Genomic DNA, 20094 nt, shown 5'->3' with positions numbered 1-20094 from the left:
TAACAATTGCAGAATGTGTTTCAAGCTCTTTTCAGTAGTTTAAAAATGATACTTGTGTATATTAGGTGGGACTGGGGGAGTTGCAGAATGGACTGGGTGACCTTGAGCTCTAGTTTAGAGTCAGGAGTCTCAATCTAACATTGTGAATGTGGTTCTAAGCTGAAGTGTGTTGATCTGCAGCATGATTAATTTCAAGGTAGGCTACATGTACTTTACTAGCAGCAAAAATACATAGAAGTTAGGGGATAATTTACTTCTGCAATATATTAAGAGTACAAGAGAATGTCAGTCTCACTTGAGTGTATTCTGATGTCTTCTTGAGCTGAGAAGGGGCAGAGCTAGAGCTGGCATGCCCAAAATTTGCAAATAATTCATGGCACAGCAGTGGATATGAATAGGCCTGTTCAGATGAATGGCATCATCAATCACACTTGACATAATAGGAAAAAAGTTTGAAAGTCATTGTTACTGACAACTGGGATCCACTGAAGGTTTATAATGATGGGTGACAGGATTAAAGCTGTGTTTTTGAAAGTTAACTCTGGAAATAGTGTATGAGTATTATAATTACAGATGTGTAAATAGAGCAACAGATTAATTTATCACCCCCCTAAAACATGTTTCAGACTCTTTTACAGCTGTTTGGGTCTAAGGCTGAATGCCACTCTCATCTCAAATACCTCATCCTGAGGTACTCTTTTTCCAGATCCTGGTATTTCTCCAACGGGTTCTGAAGGAACTTCAAACTTCAGTGACAGTGTAAAGATTTCATTGTTTTCTTCAAATTCTCAATGCTGGGAAACATCACTCATTACCACTGAGCAAATTCTGGCTCATAGCAACCCTATAGGACAGAGCAGGGCTGCCTCTGTGGGTTTCTGAGACTTCAAATATGTATGGGAATAGAAAGCCTCACCTTTCTCCTGCAGAGGGCTGTAGGTTTCAAATATCTGACCTCGCCACAGGAAGCAGTTCAGTGTGTAACCCACTCCCGTCAAATCACAACAAGGTGGAACTTCACAAGGGCAGCTATCAAACTGGTGCATCAAACAAATGCACTGAATGGACCTCTATGATTCAGTTTCTTATATATGTTGTTGACTACAATTTAATCACCTTTAATCTTTAAAAAAATCATTTTATTGGGGGCTCGTACAACTCTTATCACAATCCATCCATCCATTGTGTCAAGCACCTTTGTACATTTCCCTCATCACTCTCAAAACATTTGCTTTCTACTTGAACCCTTGGTACTAGCTCCTCATTTTTTTGCCCTCCCTCCCTGCTCCCCCCTAAACCCTTGATAATTTAGAAATTATTATTATTTTGTCATATTTTACACCATCCAATGTCTCCCTACACCTACTTTTTTGTTGTCCGACCCCCAGGGAGGAGGTTATATGCAGATCCTTGTCATCTGTACTCCCTTTCTCCCTAACCTCCCCTTCACCCTCCTCGTATCGCCACTCTCACCACTGGTCCTGAGGGGTTCATCTGTCCTGGATTTTCTATGTTTCCAGTTCTTATCTGTACCAGTGTACATCCTCTGGTCCAGCTAGATTTGTAAGGTAGAATTGGTATCATGATTGTGGGGGAGGGGGAAGAAGCATTCAAGGACTAGAGGAAAATTGTATGTTTCATCATTGCTACACTTCACCCTGATTGGCTTGTGTCCTCCCCACAGCCCTTCTATAGCAGGATGTCCAATTTTCCACAGATGGCCCTGGGTCCCCACTCCGTACTTCTCATTCACAAAGCTATGATTTTTCTTTTTTTTTGGTCTTTGATACCTGATACCTGATCCCTTCGATGCCTTGTGATCTCACAGGCTGGTGTGCTTCTTCCACACGGGCTTTGTTGTTTCTCAGTTAGATGGCCACTTGTTTATCTTCCAGGCTATAGGACCCCAGATCTATAACTTTTTGACAGCCAGGCACCATCAGCTTTCTTCACCTCATTTGCTTAAGCACCCGCTTTGTCTTCAGTGATCCTGTAGGGATAGGCTGGTGTGCTTCTTCTATGTGGGCTTTGTTGTTTCTCAGCTAGATGGCCACTTGTTTATCTTCCAGCCTATAGGACCCCAGATGCTTTATCTTTTGATAGCTGGGCACCATCAGCTTTCTTCACCACATTTGTTTATGCACACATTTTGTCTTCAGCGATTGAGTCAGGACAGGCTGGTGTGCTTCTTCCATGTGGGTTTTGTTGTTTCTCAGTTAGATGACTGCTTGTTTATCTTCAGGCCTTTAAAACCTCAGATGCTGTATCTTTTCATCTTAAAACTGGTTTGTACTACCTCTTTTGCCCTAGCCAGGGCTTTCAATCAGTTCATTCCAGTTTCTTCTCTTGCTGATAATTTGCATGGAGATATACTGAATCGGAACCTACATTGTAACAAGATCCCCAGGGGTTCTAAGTATCGCTTTAGAGATTTGTAGGAATAACCCTGAGCCCTTGTTAAAATACGGACTTAGATTCAGACTGTCAGCAGACCAGTTCATTCTAGTTTGAAGTCCTAGTTCTATCACAGTACTGGAGATCTGTCGACACATTACGGCAAGGCCGACGGCCTAATTACTTTCCCCAAAAGAAAATAGACAAACATCATGACTCCTGGAAACGTTTAACATTTTATTTAGTGGTTGATCAACAAGTACTGCTAGCTAGCAAGGAGATTTTGACCCTACTGGACAGAGTAGGATGGCTCCTTAAAGGTTCTGAGACTTAAATCTTTATGGGTGCAGATCACCTCACTTTTTCCCTTCAGAACTGCTGGTGGGTTTGAACTGCTAGCTTAGTAGTTAGCTGATCAATACTTAACAGGCTGTGCCACCAGGGCTCCTAATGAAGGTGCTCATGAAGTGCAGATACTCAGCCTAGCAGAAGACATCCAATGTCAATAGGGTATACGAAGGTTTTCAAAATGTTCAAAGGAAAATGGAATTAAAAGAGAATGGAATTTCCCCAAGAACATTTTGAAGGCCCTTTGTATAATTTGTGATCAAATATAAATTTCATGGCATATGCTATTTTAGCTGAATAAGCACTTAAAAGTTTATAAAAACCATTAATATTTTTTAGCCTAATTATAAGTTTTATCCATTAATCTTAAAAAACTAACAAAAATCTACTTTCACATAGCAGAATCTTTTTTCTGATTGAAGATTTTTGGCAAGGAAAATGAGTGTGAATATCCAGAATATATAAATTCAAACATATACTTTCCATTAATTGATAGGACACTATGAGCAATATGTACAAACATAACCACAAACCCGAATCCATTGTCATGGTGTTGATTCTGATTCACAGCGACCCTCTTAGGGTTTTGAGGTTTTGTAAATATTTACAAAGCCGAAAACCTTATTTTTCTCCCAATATATTACCACCAGTCCAGTGCTTGCCGATGGTGCCACGAGGGCTCCTGCCACTTGGCTGTTAGTACTGACCTCTGGATGCACATGTGCAAAAAGTATACTAAACCAAGTTTTTCTTTCATTCAAAAACATCTCTGTACAGTTACTAATGTTATCTAACCAAGACCTCAAAATGTTCCGAATCCAGTCCTTTGTATTAAACAGAAATTCTACTTAACAAAGGAAAACTGAGTTCCCATTTCATCTGTAAACCTCAGCTCAGACACTTTTTGTTTTTGTTTCCAGTGTCACTGTCTTTCTCCCTGTTAGGTAGTCAAAGGGCATTTCCTTATTTTAATTTTAAATCATGAACAATCAAGGCAATAGTTTTGAACCAGTGTATATGTAGATGGAGTTACTACTGTTCTTCCAACCCTTGCCCATTTCAATAGAAGAATCATAAAACTGTGTGACTGTTTTGGGTCTTCTAGGGGATTTTCTCATTTCACAAGAACTAAATTTTAGACTTGGGCCAGATTATAGGTACCAATATCAAGGGTGGTTATTTTCTAACCTCCAATAGAAAAAAATTACAAATTCTTATGAAGGAAGTAATATGATAAAATATATCTGAGTTTTGATGTAATACATTTGGTCTAGAAAAACTCGAGTACACAGTCTTCAGTATTTAAGAAATAATTAAACATGACTAGCTAATGTACTCTTATCATTTTAACCTGAAAATAAAACACACATTTCTTGAATATGACCTTGGATTATTTCTAAATCCAAATGTTGGCTGTTCTAAACTCAGTCAAATAATTAAATTATTTCAGGGTTAATTGCTTTTTTAAAAAATATGGATTTATAAACATATTACAAGAAACAATGTCTTTAGGAAAACATGGTAAATATATCTCAGGCATTGATCCTAGTTGTCTTAACACAAATCACCTTTCATAAAAAATGAAAACAAGACTAAATAAAAACAGCTCCCCAAATTTAAAACCTATATATACACCATTTTTATAATAAATAATTTTATTCCATAAAGATTCCCAGCATTCATTAGAAATAATGGTAAATGTGCTGCCTCATTTTAAAAATTGTTAATAAAGCAGTATCAGATAGTCTCTAAACTAATGAATCAATTATACTATTTCAAGAAAGTGATTAATATTAGTGATCAATACTACTTTTGTATGAAATAAACATTTAAAAAGGCATTTATTTATCTATGTCATTTAAAGGGTAATAGAACTAGGTAAGAAAGAGTATAATTTGAAACCAAGAACTGATCTAACTATAGTGTAGCAAGGCTCTTCATGTTTAATTGTAAGAGGAAAAAAGAATTTGAGAGAATCAATAGAAGACTTCAACAAAGAGAACAAATGGCGGATGCATTTCCTACGCTTGGAAATTCTCCTCAAGGGGGCGGAAGATGCCTTATTTTGATCAGAGATTGTTATTTACCAGAAGTTCTCATAATAACTATAATTAACTAAGACTATAAGAGAAATATTTATACCAAAAACTGGAAAGGAAACAAGAATTAACGATACATTACATTTAGCTGGAATGAAGTGAGGAAGGGTCATGACATAAAATGAGGGCTCAAAACCATTAGCAGGATAGATTTTCTCTTACATTTTGATAAAACTGTTTGGACATCAATCGAGAAAGCATGAGCAAAATTAATCTGCACTTAGTTATCGAATTGTATAAAACAGTTTATCTAGCTATCTATCTATCTACGTTTATCCAACTATCCATCTATTTATCTAGCTATCAATCAATCTATCTAGCTAATTTTGTGTGTGTTTGAGATGCAATGCAGTATAGAGATTAAAAACCTGCATTCTGAGGTAACTTTCCTTAGCTGTGAATCCAGCTCTTTGAGCATAAGACAACCTTTTTATACCACACATTATTCTTTAAAATGGGTTGATAAACAGAATTATTCTGTTTATTAAGGAGGTTGATGCTCATAGTAAATACTGTATCTTTTTTCATCTTTATTTTTCTCCTCCCCTCTAGAAACTAGATTTTAGCAAACCTTATTTTACCCTGGTGAGTCTAAAAGACTTGAATGAAAAGTAAGTGTATGACTAAAATAGGTTAAACAACTTGATTTTGAGATAGATCAAAATTTATCTAAGAGAACAAGATAAAGTTTGAAGAATATGGTAAATTAAAAACTCCCCATGTTATCCGAAGTGAAGTGTCATACAATGTAGTATTTTTCAATGTTCAGAGTTTTACAATATGAGCATCATGCTTCCATATGCTAGCCTATTTTAACTCGATAAAGTATGCCAGTCAGAATAGTTATTTGTGATTTATTTCTGTAATTTCAAAATAATAATTTAAAAAGTATTATTCAATGAATTCAAGGCAACTAAAATAAAGAAACCTAAGGTTTTGTGTGTGCCCTATTTGTGCTATCTCATATACACATCAAAGTAGTGGTAGGAAGTTATATGAGTAGATCTCTTAGTGAATTACACCTTTTCAAGACAGAGTTTAATATAAGTGATCAATGGTGCTTTCATAGAAAACTATTAAACATGTAAAAGGACAATCCATGCTTAATCAGGCTTCCAGACAATAGCATATGTTTCTCTTACGTATTACTTCATATATATTTGCTTCCCAGTTAACAAAGATGATTTTTTTAACCAGTGTACATCCTCCATCACCTGGAAACACCCAGGCAGATACATGTAAGTGATCAAGGGACCTGGAGACCCAGGAACATCCATTCATAAGAAAACACTAACATGTTGTCAATTACGGAGCTACCTAATTCTATCATAATTGCGGCTTAAAAGAAAGTAATTAATATTTAGTTCTATTACTTTAGTATTCAGTTTTTAAAAATCTCAACCCGGCATGACATTAATGGTAGCAACAATAATTTTAATAGTAATAATCACAGACAACGTTTAGCAAGTGTTATCTGTGCGCCAAAGAAGCCGCAGTGGCAGTGTCGTGAAGTGCTCATCTACTAACCAGAGTCGGCGGTTTGAACCGCCAACTGGTCCATGGGAGAGACAGGTGGTCGTCTGCCATCATAAAGCTTTACCACCTTGGGAACCCAAAGGAGCAGTTCTACTCCTTCCCACAGAGTTGCTAAGAAATGGGATCCACTCAAGAGTAGTGGATTTGGTTTGTGGTTTATGTGCCGCGCATTGTTCAAAGCATTTCCCAAGTATAACATCATGTGACCCTCACATCAGCGCTAAGAGAATTGTACTGTTTTAAACCTCGTTTTACAGACAAGAAGACTAATGCCCACACAGCATGTGGTGGAATAAGGATTCAAAGCCAGGCAGTCAGGCTCCCGGGTCTGAAGTCTCTATAGATTACTTCCATGGAGTGGTTTTCAAAAACATCTTTCTTGTTCATGCTAGTTCCACAATTGTTTGGAGAAAAGGTTTAAGAGTGAATGTTGAAGCTCACCAAAAACTCATGCATTTACAACATGTGCAGATTTTCACCCTTAAGAAGAAAGAGGCCTTAATCATCCTGCGCTAAGTAAGGCGAAAGTCTTTCTTACCTATGCAAAATTGGAAGATGTCGTTCTATTGTGCAATTCATGCAGTTTCATGCCCACCGATATTCTATCAACAATGTTGCCAGTGGGAGGGGGGGCAAATGAAATCCTGATCATAAAAATTTTGAGGTGGGGAACCCTCATAGAATCCTGGGCCTTAACAACTCAAGACATGTTGTCCCCTAACTGGAGCGTATTGCAACAGAGGACAGTAATGGGTACACACGGTGAAGAGATAATTTGGTCGGAATCCCCCGCATTGGGACAAACCAAGAAGGGAGCATAACAGATCAGCAATTGGAGCAAAGCCAATCCACAGAACCCCTAAAGAGCCCCCAAAATAGACTGGGTTAGGAAGGGCAGCCCCTGGAACTCCCCCGGACCAGGGGTAGAGATTCATAAAGGCCAGTGGACAGAACTGGAACTATGTATGGCTTCCCCCCCCCACCTTCTCTCCTTTTCTCTTCTCAACCTTTTGTTTTCTTATTGTTTGGACTAGGACCTTGCTGGCGTGCCTACTTATATAAGACAGACATGGGAAGCAAGCTCTGGGAGAAAGCAACGGGGCCAATGGCCTTGGCGGGTCTCAGGGAACGGGGAGGGGAGAAGGTCGGAGGGGGAGAGTGTGGTGAGAAAACAACATCATAGACAGGGGAAAAACCAACATTTAGGAGGGTGTGAAGATCCTGTGAGTATTAAAGCCACACCAATGTAGCTGAGAGGAAGTACTACAGGGTGGAAGAAGGGGCAAAGTGATGGTGGGGCAGAAGAAGGCAAAAGGAAACAGAGGAAAGCTCCAGGAAGCAAAGCTATAGATAAGAGGTATTAACAGAGGTGTGCACTTATGTAAATACATTAGTCCATAAAAACATATATTGCCCGTGTACGTATATTTGTAAGGCAATACACTGAGGGTGTGGACAGACCTCGGGCCTCAGTTCACACCCTCCCTCAATACAAGAACAGTTTGTTCTAACAAAACGGCATTCTGTGATGTCCCCCCCCCCCCCGCCGCACCCCCAACATGATCGCTGAAGACAAAATGAGTGCATAAGCAGATATGATGAAGACAGCGGATGGTGCCCAGCTATTAAAAGATATAGCGTCTGGGGTCTTGAAGTCGTGAATATAAACAAGCAGCCCTCCAACAGTGAAGCAACGAGCCCACATGTAAGAAGCACACCAGTGAGATCATGAGGTGTCATAGGGCCTGGGTAACAGACATCAGAAGATTCATAACAAACAACAAACAAACAAACAAAAATGCATTGGTGAGAATGAGAGGGGTTAGAGTGGAGACCCAAAGCCCACCTGTAGACAATGGGACATCCCCCCACAGAGGAGTAGCAGGGAAGTGATGAGTCTGCCAGGGTGCAGTAGAGCACTGATGAATCACCTAATATTCCTCTGGTTCCAGGAGGCTTCCTCACCCCCCACTATCATGACCCCAGTACTGTTTCCCACTCTGGACTAAACCAGAGCGTGCATATGGGAATAGGCAAGAGATAAAGGTCATGACACTAACCTAGGAACAGGAATAGTGATACCAAAAGGGTAGTGGGAAGGGGCGGAGGAAGAGGGTACCGATCGCAATGATTGACATATAACCACACACCCCCATCCAGCGTTTGGTAGTGGGAAGTTGGGGGAGGAAGGGAGTACCGATCACAATTATTGACACATAACCACACACCCCCAACCAGGGGGAAGAACAGAAACCAGAGGGGAAGGGAGACAGCGGTTAGTGTGATATATGAAAATAATAACAACCTATAATCTGTGAAGGGGCCACAAGGGCGAGGGGTTGATCAGCTGATCAGCTGAGGAGCTGATCCCAAGGGCTTAATAGAAAGAAAATGTCTAGAAAGGAACGATGCCAATATATGCACTAATATGTCAGATACACTGATTTATGGATTGTAACAAGAATTGTAAGAGCCCCAATAAAATGATCTTAAAAATAAAACAAAAAATCCTGAGCCTTACCCTAAACACCTAGACATCTGAGCTGTTCTAATGATTTCACCTTGGTTGGATGGCCCCTCACATTAGTTGGATAGGACTCATCATCATATTGCTGTAACAGAATATGGATCTTCCACTAAAATCCAGTGTGATGCACTTGAAAGCACCACTGTTGTGAGTTGCCTTGATGCCAAGAATTGGGACATCTGAACAGGTTCTTCTGAGTGGAAGCTTCCAGCTTCTAACCAAGAGGAGCCAAAAAAGTTCCCAGGTGACAGTGACACTCCGGAGTTCAAGGAGCATTTATCTGAGCTGGGCAAGCAATCAGGCCCCTTTAAATACAATTATATTGAAATGTAAAGCTATTGAGCTATAAAGAACATAGGTTTTGTTTTCTTAGCAAAAACCGGGAGAAACTGAGGTGGCTCCCTGGGGCGTGACACCAGGCCCCGCACCTACTGTACAGGTTGGGTTCGACTGACCTGAAAAAATGTCTGGAATTCTAGAAGGCCTGAGATGCTCAGAGTGCATTGATTGGGGGAAAGGCGCAATGCCAGTGCTTCCATTGCAGCTGGAGGGCTATTTCTGCAGGCTGCTGGCTTATCATTGATGCAGCTGTCACTTATCCCCCTGTGGACGAGTTCAACCACTCCTCACAGCCCGTGGTGTCATAGCAACCATCGCCTTCCCAATCATCAGTGCCGTATCCAAGGGGCAAGTCCCAGGGGACAGTGACGGTGAAGGCTGTCTGGGCCAAACAGGTGCTTGGATCTGGCTGTTCATTGGGTTCATGCTGGCCTTTGGGTCTCTGATCGCGTCCATGTGGATTCTCTTTGGAGGTTATGTTGTTAAAGAAAAACCCACTGTGTACCCTGGAACTGCTGTATTTTTCCAGAATGCCTTTATCATTTTTGGAGGATTCGTTTTAAAGTTTGGCCGCACTGAAGACTTATGGCGGTGACCGTGCCGTGCACAGCTCCGCAGCCCTGCGTCGTGAGCTCTGTCCGCTCGCTCCCAGTCTTTTGTAATGCCGTTTCCTGAACTTATTTCAGAGGGCAGTCTTGGAGGAAAACATTCTAATACTAAAATCATGAGAACGTCCAGTGGAAGCAACCAAATTCCCTAAGGTTAAAGAAAAAGGTTTCACACGAGCAGTTTTTTTAAATCAAATTTTATCATGGTATATAATTTGTAAAAATAAAAAAAATATGAGAGAAAAAAAGAACTATAGTGTAATTAGAATTCATAAATTTTAGCTGGTAAATTCAGACTCTGCTACCTAATTAAAATGGGTTAGCATCGCTAGGCCTTAGTTTCTTAATTTAAAAATTTAGGCTAGAAGATCTCGGAAATTAGTATGGGTTTTGCTATTAAGAAACATAATTTTCTAACATTTTGCTTAAATATTATAACCTCATTTAAAAAGCTACTTCCTTCTTTGCAACTAATATATTTCCGAGAAGCAAACTAGGCACTTAGGTAGAGAGTTAACGCCTGCAAAGCACTAAGGCCCCATTCCTAGCTTTGCCTGGAGCAAAGGGCGGATACAGAAGAAACCATGGAAGGTTATCTGTCAAATGAATTCCCTCTGTTCAGTCCCTAAGGAATGTGCATGAATTTGACTACTAATACATTTTATTAGGGCTTTTATTGCTCTAAATTTTTACTTTCTACTTTCTTTTTTGTTCAATGAAATTTTCTAAGGTTAAGGCTTTCTTTGGTTTACATAATGAAATAACGCAGCTTCCATTAAAGTTAGGCAGTACATTGTGTGAGATATTGTCTATGGTAAGCACTGAACTAGCGTGAAGGAGAAAGGCTTTTTTGAAATAGCCTAACCAAACATGAGTTTTGCTATATTTAACTTAAAGAAAAAATTCCAATTAAGAGTAGTGAACTAGCATGCGAATTAATCCATTCAGAAAGAAACCACAAGCTTCTTTCTTTTCTATAATGAGGATTTTTCACTCTGTATTTCAACGACTTGTTTTGTTCACTTCAGTGACATCCATTCACCTATGTCAAATGGAAAGAAGCACCATGCAGCAGAATATGAAGAAACCCCCATCTCCTGAGCACTCCAGTCTGACCTCTCGGAACGTAGGCGGACGTTGGAAAGCAAATGTATTCCAGGTATTTTAAGCATATCTTTCTCAGGAAAGCCAAGTAGGTTTCATGGAACAAAACGCCTGAAGTCAAACTGAATTTTACAGGGACACAAAATACCTATGAATGACCATAGTGCATTTTCTCATCTAAAAATAACAAAGACACGTCACGGGAATAAAGCATTTGGCAAGTTTAACATTCCACAGCTGTTCTGTGAGATAGACTTCTATTCTCACCAAGGAGACCCTCTTGCCTTTTATATTTCTCTGTGGCTTGGGTTGCAATTCACTGTCCTTAGGGAGGAGGTTTAAACAGACACTCCACAGTCTTTGTAAGAGCTACCAGCGTATGGTAAACTGTGGATCTCTAGACACCTTTCTGAGAGGTGCTAGTTCAGTTGTCCTGGGGTGGGGTGCTCAGGCACGGAGGTGTTTCACAAGCACCAGAGGAAGCTCTGATTCATAAGATTCTAGGGGTCAGCCCTTGAGAATTGCTGTCTCACTCGATCAATTTAGGTAAGATCACAGCTGATCCTGTTTAAATATGAAGTGGTAAACATCCAACTTCTACAGAGTCTATTAGGTCCTTCCCAACGGACAATGCTTGACCCTTCTGTGTGGTCAAAAGGATGTGCATGATAATTTTTTTCAATTATAAATAAAATTAAGATTGGTGTCGAATAATTTATGGCTTCCTGCTAAACTGTATTTGAAAACATCGAGCGGTATGCTGCGCCAGTCTGGCCCACGCATGACAGCTGCCACACACACATGTTCCTTTGTGTGCGATGATCTCCACATGCTGCCTTACCTGACTTTCCACATTAGCAAGTAACACAAAACACAATATCACAGGGGCCACGACACAATTAAAGACAAAGATGAAGCATCCAGAGCTTGCTGGCACAGAAACCTGAAGGGAACAGATGTAGAAGACAATCCTCCTTAGAAATAATGATAAATTTGATAGTCGTTGACCTGTTGCAGGTCCCACCCACAATAACTACTCAACTTTCCAATTAAGATAGTAACTGATAATGGATTTCAGAAATCAAAAAGTCTTAACAGTGGTCGTGTTTTATAAGGCAACTGAATAACAATGTTGAAAGTGTACAGTTCCTTTGAGAGGAATTTAATTAACCTTAAATGTAGATAGTGTACAAACATTTCATACTTTGGGGTATTACAATCAGGTTTTGAAAATTCAATTTTTTCCACTTAGGGAATAGAAAATGTTGATTTGTTAAGAATTTGTTCCCTTGTGTTTGATTGGTCATCCTCCCAGAAATGGTCCCAGTACATTTGGGTTCTTGCAATTCTGGGTCATAGATAGACCAGAAACCACATTTGGGTAGTACTGGACCAAAACGAGAAGGGAAAAAACAACCTCTTAAATGAAAGATGTTATCTAATCACTAACCTAAATCCGAGGGAAGCTTTTTCCTACATGTTTTTATTGATGATGTTTTTTCGCCCATTACATTTGATTCCCTTCAGATTTTGCTCAGGTGGATTGCAGCCCTCAGCATGGCATTCCGCCCTAGCAGCCCTACACGCACCTCCTGTGTGTCCTGGTTCCCGCGTGCCTTCGCCGGGAAGAGATTGCTGTAATGAGCAAACTCTGCTCTCGGCTGGACTCGGAGTAGATTCTAGTCTGTGGAACTTGTGGATTCTGTCTCGGACAAGGATAGCACTGCCCCTCTCCTCGTGTGCTGCACCCTCTCTGACATCAGCCCGACCTAGGTCTTTCTTTTGGACTACGTTTGCAATCTCGGCTACGAGGTCTGACTCTGATTCTGCCTTTTCTGTAGGATTATATTTATGCACATGAACAACATCTTCCCTTTCTCCTAGCAGCTTGGAAAGTAGTGAATAGAAATCACCTGTGGAAAAAAGAGAAGAGAGAAGGGAGTGGAGGTTGGTAAACCAGCAGGTACAGATCATGTGCTTTACAAACAACAACTGTTGATGCTTCATATTAAGTGAATGAGAAGGGCATTTCCAAACTTTCAGGCACGGAAGAAAGAACTGGCTTTCTAGAACAATGAAGGAGTTATGTGCTTCCACATTTCATTTTACATACAACCCAATTCTTTCTGATATTTTAGGAGCCCAGAACACTGTATAACCACGACTGATAAATTATTGGAAACATAATGCATAGGTGACTGCACAAGGTTTGGTAAATAGTTTCCATAGTACAGGGGGATTGATTTGGAAGTCGGAGTTCATAGAATTTCTAAAAAAAGGTAACAGGTATCTTCACAAGCAAATCTCCCCAGGCTGTCTTTCAAAAGCTTTAAAAGAAAATCTGTAAGAAATTAAATGGTTATTCTTTGACCAGGTACTTTAAAACACAAGAATTCTCAGATATGCACTCACATGGAAACTATGAAACCCAAATTTTAGTATTATTACTTTGAGCAGGGCTCGTGTAAATAGCTTCAGTTCTTCCTTTTAAATAATAAATGAACACAGTCTAGAAAAATTATTTTGTGAGAAAAGAACATTTTTAAATCAGTTTAAACAAAAAAGGTTTTTTAAAAACAACATCACTGGAATGATTCATCGTGAAAATGCATTTCATGGCTTCTTGCACTAAGAAGTAAATTTGGATATGATAATCCATTTCCACAACCACAATTACTTGTCACCTACTATGCGAAGTTGAAAACATGACTTCAAAAAATCCACCAAGCATTTTATCTTCATCACTTAGTCTATAGTTTTCAATCCATTAAAATATATATTAATGAAATAAATGGGATACATGCTTCCCTAAGCTGAATGCAAAAGGCAACCCAAAGCTCTTCCCTTTAATTATCATATTCTAAATGCTGCTAATGAAGACAGTGACGGCGGAGTCCGAATGCTTACTTCAAGCTTCAAATACACGCATGGCACTAACAGATAACATTTATAAAATCTCTTTTCACGGCCATTAGGACATAAAAAGAATAAATGGTTTCGCTAAGAAACATTTCGCTAAGGAATATATTATTAAGAAAATGGTATAAGGGTATACGAACTCTTCCCAAAATGATGCTAAGAGATGCTGTCATGTTGACAAACAGTCTTGGTTTAATGACTCAAAGTAGGTTTTCAATTCATGCTTGTAGAAGCGGCCTATCCCAGGTGAAATCTTCAATCAGAAAATAATTACCAAGTCATAGGGCCAAACTCGGGAAAACGAACAAAGCAAGTTCCAGCTCAACCAAATCTGTTAGGCCACAGTGGCATTCTGCCCCACAAAAGACTGACCACTCTGTTCCTGCTGAATTCTTCTGCCCCAGGTAGGGGCCACATGTAAATAATTTTATACGCTACCGAATAAGGCAACATTTTATGTAGAAAATAAAATTCACAATTATCTCAGAGGCAGAAAACAATCAGTTCTCAAGCGTGGATAAAGTGTCATTAGGCGAATGAAAATGGAAGAACACAGGCACTGGCCTGTGCTAAATCATTTTGGTTTTCAGGGAAAAATCTAAAGGTTATGCCAGAATAGCAAACACAGGTGGCTATTGAAAACTCTGATTGGTGGCTTTGAAGCGATCATTTAAAATGATCATTGATCTAGGAAAGCAAACACTTCTAACCCCACATGATACACTTGAACGTAGCTCGGTTGCACCGGTCTTGCAAGAACCAAGATTCAGAGATGCACTTCAACAACCATCTCTACATGTGAAAGAGATCACTAGATGACCCTCCCAAACATTCTAGTGAGCAAAATAGAAAGACATTTCAACTTCTGGTATTCTGGGTAGGAAGAACCTGAAATGCGAATTATTTGGTTTTTAGTCACATTATGATCTCTATTAAGAAATATATTTAACTTAGTGTTGAACACATTATGTAGAACATAAATAGAGGATGGGTTGCCCCAGCCCCAGTCTCATCTCTCAACACTCTTTTCCTTCTTTCATTTTATACTCAGGTCATATTGACCTTTCACTTCTTTGAAGGTCATCTCTAAAATGTTTCTTATGCCTGGGACACTTTCTCCCTGGTAATAATAGTCAGGTTCCCAAACCATAAGGCCTTATTTAGGTTTTATTACATCTGAGAAGTCTTCTCCAAAATTCAAGTTCATGGCTATATGCACCTATGGTATTCTGGTCTTTCCCTATGATTTCCTATATTGTAATGTATTTATTAGTATTAAAGTTACCTTTTTTTGCTGTCTATTTATTAAAGTAGTGTTTGAATCCAGCACTGATGATAGCTATGTGCATTCTGTGCCTATAAGCAAGTTGCTTAGCCTCAAAAAAGATAATTACTTAACTACCTTTCTGAATTATTTTATGAATTTAAATATGATCATTGGTGTAAATAACCTAAATTAGTGCCCATCATGAAATTGATGTCACCAAATGGTTGCTATGATAATTACTAATTAAAAAGATATAAACTCTAGTCAAAATATTTGGTTTAACTGAAACTGCCACTTTCCTCGAAAGCCCCCTTGAAAACTTACAACCTTTGATTTTCCTCAAAGTATCAGGGCTCTCGGAAGAAAGTACCAGTTGGATTGAAGAAGACTCATGAAAAACCTGTGTAATGCAGCTGCCACAACGTCGGTGAATAAAAATAAAAAGAACTGAAGTACTTTCTCATGAAGATCTAAGACTGCAGTATTTGCATGACTTAAACTTCAACATAAAAACTCTCATCACCATATCCTTACAATTATGAGTAAGTAACATTGTAATAAATTAAGAAGAGACTGAAGCTTTCAAGAATTTAGTTTTGGGTCCACAATCACTGCCCGCTGAAGCAGCAGTCAGGAAACCGAAGGATGCGCAGATATGTCGCAAAAGACATCTCTAGAGTGCTACGCCACGAAATCTGGGAGTCAGTCACTTGGCCGACTGATAGGAAGAAACCCCTATCTGTACCCAATCCAAAGAAAGGTAATCGCACAGAATACTCAAACTACAGAACAATATCACTCATCTCACACGCAAGTACGCTTTTGATGAAGATCATCCAACAATGGTTGCAGCGGTACATTGTCGGAGATTCAGGCCAGTTTCAGAAGACGAGGTGGCATAAGGAATGTCATGGCTGATGTCAGCTGGATGTTGGCCGTAAACAGTGAACATCAGGATGATGTTCACGTGTGCTTTATGGACTATGCCAAGGCATTAGATCATGTGGATTACAACAAACTATCGACAGTCTTAAGAAGAACGGGAATTCCAGAACAGTTCATTGTTCCCATGTAAAACTTGTACAAGGTTCAAAATGTCAATCGCGAGGCAGCTGCGTGAGGAGGACACAGGGACGCGGCTAGTTCAAGAGCAGGAAAGGTGTATGCCAGGGCTGCATTCTCTCACCACACCCATTCAATCTGAGAAGCTGGGCAATAATGCAGAAGAATGTGGCACCAAGATTGGAGGAGGCTTATTAACAACGTTCCACATGCAGATGACACAGCCTTGCTTGCTGAAAGTGAGGAGGACTTGAAGCACTTGCTGACGGCGATCAAGGATGGCAGCCTCCAGTATCAATTACAACTCAATATAAAGAAGAGCAACCTCCTCACAACTGGACCAATAGGTAACACTGTGAAAAATGGAGAAAAGGTTGAAGCTGGCAAGGACTTTGTCTTATTTGAATCCACAACTCATGACCATGGAAGCAGTAGTCAAGAGATCAAAAGACGTGTTTCATTGGGTAAATAAGCTGAACAAGACATATACTTTACAGCGTTGAAAAGCAAGGATGTTACTTTGAGGACCACAGTGCACTTGATGCAGGCTGCGGTATTTTCAATGGCCTTGTATGCATGTGAAAGTTGGGCATTTTTGATGCAAGACTGAAGAATGGATACAGTCAACCGGTGATGGTGGCAAAAAAAATATTGAAAGTACAAAAGATCGCCAAAAGGACAAACAAATGTGTCTTGGAAGAAGGATAGCCAGCAGGTTCCTTAGAGACAAGGATGGCATGACTTTGCCTTACATCCTCTGGGCATCGTCTCTGGAGAGAGCAGTTGGAGAATGAGCTGAGGCTGGGTGAGTAGGATGGTCGTGGAAAGAGGAAGAGCCTCCGGAGACGGGTTGCCCCAGTGGCTGCACCAATGGGCTCGAGCACAGGAACGATGGGGAGGATGGCGCAGGCCCGGGCAGTGTTTCCTTCTGTGTGCACGGGGGCACTATCAGTGGGAACAAACCTGGTGGCACGCAACAACAACAAAGGGCGAAAAAGCAAAGCTATCCTCTTGAGGACTAAAATGCACTTGATCCAAGCCATGGATTATTTATAAGACTTCAGAAGCATGTAACAGGAATAAAGAAGGCCAAAGAATGAATTGATGCTCTGAATATTGGTACTGGTGAAATATAGTGAGCATAGCACAGACTGAATGGAGGAACGGCACTATCTGCCTTGTAAAAGCCAGACCGTCCCTTCCAAGTGCGGCTAGCAAGACTTCTCACGTACTTTGGGCATTTTACCGGGAATTTTGCCTGGAGAAGAACATCATGCTTGGTAGAATAGAGGGTCATCAGAAAGAGCTCATTGAGCTGGTTTGGCACAGTGCCTACCTCAAAGGGCTCAAACACAACAACCAGGGAGCTGGTGCAATGCTGGACAGTGCGTCACTTCACTGTGGCTGGGGTCACAGTGAATCAGGGCTGCCCTGATGGGATCTAACAGCAACATCGGTAACTTACTGGTTGTCCATAAGAGAGAGCGTACGTTTTTTACAGAATATACATTAGCTACAGATAATAATAAGAGCAGTTAATGGTTTTGAGCGCCTACTGTGGCCCATTTACTCTGTTGAGTGCTTTACTAAATGTAACAAATTTCTTCTCTTTGAGACAGATGATTGCTCTCAAATTATAGATGAGGCCACTCAAAGCACAGTGCTAATCGAAGGTCACAGAGTTGGTAAGAGGTTGACCTGGGGTTCCAAAAGGACAGCCTGATTGGGAGACCTAGCTTCTGAACAGATGATCATACTGGATCAAACACTCCTTCTCCTTGCTATCCTGAGTAATCATTGTTTTCCCGTGAATTCACGCAAAAATGTAAGTTTCACTGGCTTTTTTGGTTTTGTTTTAAGTAACTGTCTTCTGACCACCAAAGCTCAGAGAACATGAACAAATTCCCTTCGCCTTCTCCTGGTTTGCCTTCTCCATGCTATAATGCAAGAAGTTCCGACTCTGGCTGTTTATGCTCTCCATGGTGATTTGCACAAGACCGACTAAAGGAAAACGACGGGCTTTCTTTGGTGCGAAAAAGAAGTGGACTTTTTTGTGTTTTTCAATAGTTCTCACTGAACCACTGGAAGTACACCTTATATATGCATGATAAAATTCCATGCGGTGTTCTGAAAATGGGGTTTGTTTTGTGCATGGAAATTATGTATAAAAGGGGGAAGTGGCAAGATTTAAAAGTGATTTTATATAAAAATTAAAATCTTTCATTTATTTTTGCCACATTCCCAGTGATTTGTATAATTTCAAATAAGCCACCCATTGCTAAAGAGTTAATTCTGATTCAGTGACCCTCCAGGACAAAGAAGAACTATTACTTAAGGTTTCTAAGACTAAATTCTTATGGGCAGAGGCAGCCTCATTTTTTTTTCATATGAAGCAGCTGGTGGGATTGAACCACTGACCTTCCTGTTAGCATCCTAAAGCTTAACTTACTGCATCACCGGGTACTATAGCTCGATGCCTAGTAGCTCTTGAAAACATTATTCTGAGGTGAACAACTGGTTAAAAATGTCATCTCATGTTCTTGTATTCAAAATGTACTGCTATCAAGTAGATAAAAATCCCATGATTATTTTAGATGTATTGTGTTCTCATTTTTCCAATTTCTCTGTTGAGCTTTGATCCTTGCCTTATAAAATGCAGACAAGAGTCTATTTTCTGTCATTTTACTGAGTACACAGATTTTTTGTTTTGATATTTGGAAATTGTAACTGTAATAGCAATTAATATGTTGGGAAAAGGAAAGCAGCATAGTACATGAGAACCTAAAACAATATCAATTAACAGAAAATTATGTTCTTGCATTTACTACTCCACAGCCCAAATGGGACGACTTCCTGGTTATCAATATGACTTACTACTTACTGCTGTCAGCATGACAATTTCTCTGGTTTACTTTCAGGAATATGGTAGGAATGAACTAAAATGAATGGAAATATTCATTGAAAAGTGTGTCTCTGTTTTTTTTAATGTGAAGATTATTAGATTCAAAAGAATCACCTTACCACCTCTCAAGGAAGCTCTGGTTGCGAAGTGGGTTATGCATTGAGCTCTTAACTCAACAGTTCGAACTCACAGTCACTTCTTGGGAGAAAGATGAGGCTGTTTGCTTCCAGGAAGATTTAGAGTCTTGAAAGCCTATCGAGGCAGCGCCACTCTGACCTACAGCGTCACTAGGAGTCCTATGGGACCCACGGACGGTGAGCTTGGTTGGTTTTGTTCTAACTCTCGGTGTGGCTGGCACTTTCATCTTTTAATTGATCGATAAACTTCTGGTAAAGCTTCAGGTTATAAATTCCCACTTCCCACACAAACACTCGTATTTCATTACCATGTTAAAACAAACAGCTCTTGGTATTGCTTATTGCTCCGTGATTTCTATGGTCCATAATACATGTAGAGTGAACTGGATGTTCTTCCGTTGTTTAACTACTGACAAAAAATGCCAAGTAACCAAGCTAATGAGATTTGAATCATGTGAGGCAATTGATTAATATGAGGGGATATGAGGAACAGGAAAGGAAGCATTCCCGTCATTTATTAAGCTGCTTTATGACTCAGTCATAATTGACATCCCCTTCTGGTAAAAGCCAATTTTGATGATTGCTTTGCTTACTTTTTACTCACTTGCAGCTTCGTCCTGCTAACCTAATCACCAGCTCAAGGATCAAAGCCACCTTTATCAGCATTTTTTTCTAAGACTCATTCTATTGGAAAAAATTAGAAATTGACTTTTGCTTTTATCTTTTTAGGCAAATAGGACACATATAAAAACAGCGAAACTGGGAGATGGTAGCTTTTGCAACGATGACACTTAGAGATCTGTATCTGAAGCTAACCCGTGTGTGTGATAAATGACCATTCACATCTGTCTT

The 20094-nt window shown here is 39.8% G+C and overlaps 1 protein-coding gene and 1 pseudogene across 16 annotated transcripts in view; one reads left to right on the top strand and one right to left on the bottom strand.

The window, feature by feature from the left end:
• Positions 1 to 20094, bottom strand: part of PAM (peptidylglycine alpha-amidating monooxygenase) — a 202716-nt gene that overhangs the window by 41530 nt on the left and 141092 nt on the right. For 8 of the 16 annotated variants that reach the window (XM_075541314.1, XM_075541315.1, XM_075541318.1 and 5 more), the window contains exon 14: positions 12545 to 12868. The exons of the other annotated variants lie outside the window; for them this stretch is intronic. In XM_075541314.1, the coding sequence (XP_075397429.1) occupies positions 12545 to 12868 (324 nt within the window). The remainder of the gene's footprint in view (positions 1 to 12544; positions 12869 to 20094) is intronic. 16 annotated transcript variants of the gene reach the window in all.
• LOC142439179 (transmembrane protein 50A pseudogene) lies at positions 9353 to 9838 on the top strand (annotated as a pseudogene).

Source organism: Tenrec ecaudatus, chromosome 2, assembly GCF_050624435.1.
Source record: "Tenrec ecaudatus isolate mTenEca1 chromosome 2, mTenEca1.hap1, whole genome shotgun sequence".
NCBI classification, from domain to species: domain Eukaryota; kingdom Metazoa; phylum Chordata; class Mammalia; order Afrosoricida; family Tenrecidae; genus Tenrec; species Tenrec ecaudatus.
The sequence above is the reverse complement of the archived record's forward strand: the minus strand, read 5'-3'. Positions and strand labels throughout refer to the sequence as shown.